At 38.2% G+C, this 7297-nt stretch overlaps 1 protein-coding gene across 1 annotated transcript; it reads right to left on the bottom strand.

Annotated features, from left to right (window-relative positions):
• Nucleotides 1-4909: 4909 nt before the first annotated feature.
• Nucleotides 4910-5745, bottom strand: a5 (antennal protein 5). The gene is made up of 2 exons (XM_017076505.4): nucleotides 5561-5745; nucleotides 4910-5503 (listed from the first exon to the last, which is right to left on the bottom strand). Exons 1-2 carry the CDS (start codon nucleotides 5705-5707, stop codon nucleotides 5018-5020), a joined length of 633 nt encoding a protein of 210 aa, XP_016931994.2. The 5' UTR covers nucleotides 5708-5745; the 3' UTR covers nucleotides 4910-5017.
• Nucleotides 5746-7297: the final 1552 nt, after the last annotated feature.

Genomic DNA, 7297 nt, shown 5'->3' with positions numbered 1-7297 from the left:
ATGTGTTCAGTCCAGGGACCGAAAGTTATCGATGTTTGGGATTTTTATTTTTCTAAGGCTACTGTGATTTTGACAATATGTCTAAGAAATATCCAAATTAACGATATTAATCGGTCCTTAAAGGGATAAAACCAGTTCAATGATAGTATTTAAAAATAATCGCGACCAATTTTTAAGATCTGGAATGCATATATTTTTCATAAATTTGCACAAGAACTATACTATATAGGGTTGGAACATAATCTGGAATGCATTTATGTTCCATAAGTCTGCACAAAAACATAATACCCCTTACTCTATATAATACTGTGTAAAGTATGAGCAGCGTTTTCATACTTCTTGAATATCCCAGCAGGTTGACTAGAGGCGTAACCCTCATCGAGATTGTCGACAAAATATTTGCTATTCCCCTACTCGACTTGTCACTTGCAGTGAGGTGAGCCACAGAAACGACAAAGGATTGACATATTTCAGGTGCCATAAAATCGACTAAGACGAAATCTCATTTCATATTCATGACTTCGCCGGCTCAAAACTCAATTTGTGGGGAGGAATTTTTTAAGTTGTTCCACTTTTACTTATTTCAACCATGAAATCAATAATATTTATATCAGCCATATAAATATTGACAAATTTTATAACAAAGTACATCAACCCTAGTTCTCGCAAAATATATTTTTGTCCTTAGGGATCACATGAAAACTAATTCTTACAAAGTCCTTAAACATATTAACTATTTACTCGAATTAACTGAAATTAAAACTTTTTTCCAGTTAGCGAAACTTAGTGGCATTTGCGGGCTAGTTGGTTTTAAAGTTTCTTGCGATTTAAAATGTAAATAGCCGGCAATTAGCTGGAAAACGGTGGCATATGCAGGCTGAAAATTGTACACACAGTGGCTCACAGAAGGACGCGCCTGCATTTTGCCGTCTGTCACCTGGCATCAATGCCCCAGATGCCGCGGGCGTTGTTTCCTTTCCCCGCTTTTCCGGTACCCCACTTTTCCGCTTTTCCTCTACCCCTCTACCACCCCTTAAACTGAAAACCAACAATGCAGGCAGCCAAGTGGGAGAGCTCAACAGTGGGCGATGGTGGGTGCCGCCCGAGTCCCATTGTGCCTTTGTTGGCCACTTTTTTTTTGCCCCCACTGTGTGTATGAGTGCGTGTGCATGGGGCATTGTTGAAAGTGATGCCCGACTCCGACTTGTTGCCACATCATCATCATCATCATTAACATCATCGTCGTCGACGTCGCAGTCCAGCAAGCAGTGGGCTTGTAATGAGTTTGCCATTTTATTTTATTTATTTGTCCGCGCTTTGTTTCAGACGACAAACAGCGACAGCCGTGGAAAATTCCTTGCTGCATTTTAAATTCAAATTAAATAATGATTTAAGTGCCCCAAGAGGCTTTGTCAGCACACAAGTGCAGCCAGACTGGCACATTGAGGAGGGGGGGATTGGGGTTTTCCTGATCCCCTGATGGAAGGAGTCAGGTGCAGGAGATTCCTCAGGTGTGCTACAGTCAGATAAGCCCGTTTCCCCAGGTATTGTTTCAGTACAAATTGCGTTAAAGAGCTTTTAAGCAATGTTTTTTTTATATACCATGACAAATTGAAAAGAAATTTTAAATATTTTAAAAATAATAAGTGTAGAAAATTAACTTTATATTAAGTCAAAAAATATTGAACAGGATAAGTAAAATATATACCTACAACTGGTACAACAAGCAACCTGCTTATGATATAAATCTACTTAAAAAGGATCTTATCGAAATTCCTTAAAGTAAAAATACATTTCAAAATATATTTTGTATTCCATGTATTCTTTTAATTTTCCTAATAACTAGTACTGGAATAAATTTGTATACCCAACGTAAATCTCTCTCCTACTAAACATCCTCACATTTCAATCCTTTTTAATTGCTCACCCCCTTTTATTTTGGCTTGACCCAGTTTCAGTTCTTAAGCTCCAATGGGGTTTATTCAGTTGCAAAATACGCAACTGTCAGGACTCAGGGCAAGGACCTCTTGGGCATGCAAACTGGTATAGAAATACCACTCAATCCGGGGAATATAAATTTAGAAAGAGAAAAGGAGAGAGACACAACAGAGGGAGATAGCCAGATGGAAAGTTGGACAGTTGGTGGCAAAAGGCAGAAATCAAATTACAATTTCAATATGCGATGCGTACTAAATGTCTGCTGGTGTCAGTTTTGGCTTTCAATGTGCAACATGCAACATTCAACATGATGTTTACAGTCCATGGATGGGTCTGTATGGGTTAGAATGTCGGAGTGTGTGTTTCTGCTCTTGGCTGGTACATTTTGATTTGGCGCCATACACAAATGGATTTCTTGCCTGTCCATTCAAAATATTTCTATGCAAAGGCACTGCAATCTAGAGATGCGAATGGCACTTATGTATAATTTATATTAAATACAACACTTAAAATAAATAGTTATATATTTTTATAAATAATTTAAGCCCTACTTTAAATTCTGGCCTTGTTAAGTTGGTATCATTTTCATGAAAAACAGGTATTTTTGATTTGTTAGTTACGAAACTTTAATTAAAATCACAAATGCTAAACAATTAATCAACTTTGAGTGGTTTGTTATTAAAGCCTGCGTTCAAACCACCATAATTTATGGCCTAAGGCCCACCAATTCGACCATCTCTAAGCCCAAATACAGTTTACGTTTGCATTTCGTGTGCGTTTCTCTGTCACTTAATGGAATTTATCACATTTTAACTGTGTGACAGGAGCCAGGCTGCCGGTTGCAGGTTCGGAAATTTGGACATTTGGACACTTGGACACTTGCTGCCCCCCAACTTCCCTCGTCCTGGCTCATCCTGTGCGTCCAGGTCCTGGCTCATCTGCATCAGTCATTGCCATGCATGCGAAATGCTAGCCAAAGTGTCACAGTTATTGATTCGGGGCATAAATAATGCATGGCCAACAAGTGTGCCGGCTTGTTTATTTATTACATGATTTATTCACGCAAACAACGCTCCAATTAAAAGCATTTTTGAGCGATTAAGTGTAATGTCAAATCCGGTAAACTAGCCGGAAAAACTTTTGCCCCAACTTAACGACTCCAGACGGCGATTATTAAATTAAAACGTGCACGGAAAACTTTCATGTCCCAACGAACGATGGAAAACTTTCAACTCCTTCATTTTCTCTCATTTTCTTTCAGCTATAATTTAATTTTAGTTTTTTTTTTCTGTAGCCTCCCAACTGCAACGCATAATTTATTATTTCAGGCAAAAATCTTGTGCACCAAATTTGTCACATGGGATAAATAATAAGAAGAACTGTTTTTCCACAAAAAAATTGAGGACACCGAGGAGCCGGGAAAAGAGGAGGCTTTGGGAGTTGGGACCAGATAACTCCTGACTTGGTGGAAAAAACCGTTCTTATATAATAGTGGGATCAGGCGAGCGTGAAATTAGAGCTTAGTCCGGGCTTCAAGCCGATATGATGGAGCGTGGCGATGAGAGAATTTCTCATAGGTTTATAAGCAGCAATGAAGTAGGATTTTCAAAGATAATTGTGTCATCAAGATCTTAATATAATATGAATTAAATGAAAACAGATATTTTGTAATATGTATTACTTATAAGTGTACTTTTATAATCAGAAAAGGCAGTTCATCTAATTAAATTACAGATTTGTTATAATAAAATATTGTCGCGATGGAACACTTTAAATTAAATAAATAAAGTAATACAGATACTTTTATATCCGATAAAAATAAGAATCAAAACGATGCCTAACATCTTTGCTCAATCAATAAAAACGCTTGCTTGCTCTTTTTGTAAACCTTATCATTACTTAGGAACTAGGCTTTACTAAGTACTATATAATTCATTTTTGTGTGTCCCAAACAATTTACTTATAAGGCAATAATGCACTTCCATTTCCAACTAAATCCAATTATTTTACCATGATATTGTGGCCACTGTTGCCTGTTTGTATGCCGTTTTAATGGAGTAACAAGCAAATCGCAGCTAGATCTTTGAGCTTTTTATCGCCGAGACAATTGTCTTGGAACCGCCACTAAATATGTCAAAATAAAGGCAAATTTATACACCAACTGATAAACAGTAATACCAACAAAAAGAAAGCCGGAAAAGCAAAAAAAAAAAGAAATTCATTGAAAGAAGGGAAAAAGTAGAGGAGGGTACGACTTTTTGGCTGGAGGGGTGCAAAGGCAAAGCTGCAACAATTCCTATCTTGACACTGTCATCTATCCGACCGAAACTGGGGAAATTGGCCCGACACCGGGTATTTGCCGCCCACTTTCCCCCAACTCTCTCTGCGTGGAAAACCGTCTTCATCTCCGTTTCCATCTTGGGCCGTTTGTTGTTGCCTTGGCACGCCTATCACTCGAATTGAATCAAATTACCTTGTAATCTTAACCTTAAGGTTATTTGCCATTGCCCACAAAAAGCGCTTTGTGCTCGACTGCGTTTAGTTACTATTTGAGTGGAAACTGGAGAAGGAAGTGGAAAGTGCGGGGAAATCTCTTCACCCCAGGCCGTTTTCCTTTTCTCCAGGCCCCCGTGAAAGTTGCACCTTTCACACTTGCTCGAGTTTATATAAATGGAAATCTAACATTACGTCCTATCATGATTGCAAAGTTTAAGTGAGTTTTGTGCCAAGTGCAAAGCTCCTTTTTTGTTTTTTGTACCTGGGGGATTTGGAAAATGTAGCCAGTCAATCAAAGCATTGGAGGAAAATAAGGTGGAGAATTTCAATGCAGTTGGCTGATCCCTCAAGTGTACCACTTTTGCAATTTAGCTATTGCCTCTTAATTGAAAGAAATTCTTTGAAAAGGTTTGACTTAAAGATAAGCTTAAATATTAAACATTTTTAGAATAAGAAAAGACATATACCACCCCCATTTGGAATGCTCATGACTAACTAAATCACTTTATTAAACACAAATAGGAAACATAAGACTTAAAAACTAAACCAAGGAACATATCAACCGCACAAAACTCTCCGATCTCTACTCATTAACTCCATAGAGTGTCTTCATCAGTTCCGGCACATATTCATCCCATCTGGATTGGAATATATTTCCTGCTACCGGAGTTCCCATTTCATATTTCTGAGCAAATTTCTTAACATCGAAATTGCTATGACCATCGGCATTACTTAGTTCGATTTTCTTCTCATCGAAATCCAGTTTATCCGATTGCTGATACACCAGAATAAGATATCGCTGAGTTCCACTATCCTTCGGTGGTAGAGGACCAAAGTAATCCGATATCGGTTGACCCTTCATTATATCCAAACCAGGGATATTGACCACCAACCAATGGAGCCAAGAACGATACATGGGATTCTCACGATTCGGAGCATCGGGACAGATCATAACCACCGTGTAAAAGGACTCGGGATCCGCATTCCAATCCAGTCTGGGTTGGAATTTCAGCTCTGTAGGAGTATAGGTCTTGCCCTCCTCAATGTCAAAGGTGTTCTCATATTTTATCTAATATACAAAAAAATTTGCGAAATCTGTAGAAAATTAGATAGATATATTACTTACCCTAAGTAACTCCCTTGGTGGCTCCTCTAAGATATCTGGGGTTACCTCCATTTCCTTCATTATCCTTCTAACATTATCATTGTCGTCCTGACTTCGACTTAGGCAAATAAAGCCCAGGAATACCCAATGACATACTATCAATTTCATTGCAATACTTTTAAACAGAAAACTCTAGTCCGCAACGTACTTATATAGTCGATATGTCAATATCAAATATTATTACAATAATTGAGCGGGAATTATGGCAATTTTCTATAGAGCTCTAAAACGTTTGAACAAAAGCTAAGCCAATATTTACCATACATTTTTGTTGATTGTGGAAACTGAAATTGGTGCAGAGCAATTGATATCCATTCAGACCGATAACTAGCAAAGAATTATAGTCACGCAGTGTATAATATTTGCCGACTGCATTTTAATGATATTGTAGTTGGTTGTAAATCTTTCAGAATGAAATATATATTTTTCTTATGAAAAAATACTGTTATTCTCCTCAATTAAAAACCAGAATTTAATGAGCTCATTCATGTTAAAACAATTAGTTGAAACTTAATCTTAATGACTTTTAGCCTTGCACACATGACTTCATTCGGCGAACAACCAAGGCAAAGCGGAAAAAATATATATAAAAATATTTCATTATGACCGGGCAAGGATTACATAAGCTGATGCATTTACATGCCAATTATAAAATATTCCAGCTGCTTTACATGATTTTCCCCTGGTCGAGGAGGAAAAATGCGAGGAGGGCAAAAAAAGCGAACACAATTCAGGAGTTGGCAGCATGTGCGTCTAATGTGCGCACATTAGCAACACAAATGCAGCCCAGGATGAGGGATAAAGGACGAAGGACGATGGCAGGGCCCAGAAATAGTAGTTGCTGGATCCGAAGGTGGAGGAGCAACAGGAGCAGAGGACTCCAGCCAGAACCAGAGCCACTCAAGCAGACGAACGCACTTAATTTATGCAATTTGGTTAACAACGTTAAAATAGTAGACGAGGCCAAGAGGAGCCCAAGGATGCCAGACATAAATCAAAATGGAAACAATAACCCGCCAGCGCCGAGCGAGATAGCTGCACAGGAAAAATATTCTTAAATTATTAAAATATATTTATAAAAACCTAATTAAATTGTGATGGAAATGACACGTGTCAGTGGCCTTTCAACAGGACATTTCAAATTGCTCAAATCATTATCATTAAGAGTTTTTTCCATGAACTGCTATTTATTTATCTATATTTTTTGTATACCAATATCAAATTTACATTGATTACGCATTTTAATAAATTAATATGATATCCCTATGTGTAAAAAAGAAATGTGTCATTCTGGACCGGATGCTGTCATGTTTTTTCGCAGTGCACACACACATGTGCTGCTAGAGATGGGCAGATTGGGGAACTGTTGCGAAAGGAGTAATAAGGATAATGAAGCGGCAGCGTTTGCGGCATGCAACCATGAGGCACTTGCCATGTAAACGATGATGAGCACGATAATGATGGCATTTCAATGAGCTCACACACACACACCCAGTTCGGCGCACACAAATTTCCCGCTTTTCCGCTTTCCTGCCACCGTCATCATCGCAGTTTCCATCGTCGCCGCCGCTTTTCCTCATCCAATATTTGCTCAAATATTGGCTCATTATTTGACATTATTATAGATCAATTAGCTTATTAATTATTATAGCGAAAAAGCATGAGGAACTCCACTGATGTTTGCGACATGTGGCCCAA

This window comes from Drosophila suzukii, chromosome 2L (genome assembly GCF_043229965.1).
Source record: "Drosophila suzukii chromosome 2L, CBGP_Dsuzu_IsoJpt1.0, whole genome shotgun sequence".
Classification (NCBI taxonomy): Eukaryota; Metazoa; Arthropoda; class Insecta; order Diptera; family Drosophilidae; genus Drosophila; species Drosophila suzukii.
Note: the sequence above shows the minus strand (reverse complement) of the source record. Positions and strands in the feature narration are given on the sequence as shown.

Excerpts from the sequence above, each read along its gene's own strand:
- a5 (XM_017076505.4), bottom strand. The coding sequence starts at position 5,707 with ATGAAATTGATAGTATGTCATTGGGTATTCCTGGGCTTTATTTGCCTA. Across the intron at positions 5,504-5,560 it reads CACCAAGGGAGTTACTTAGG|ATAAAATATGAGAACACCTT; the intron begins GTAAGTAATATA and ends TTTGTATATTAG.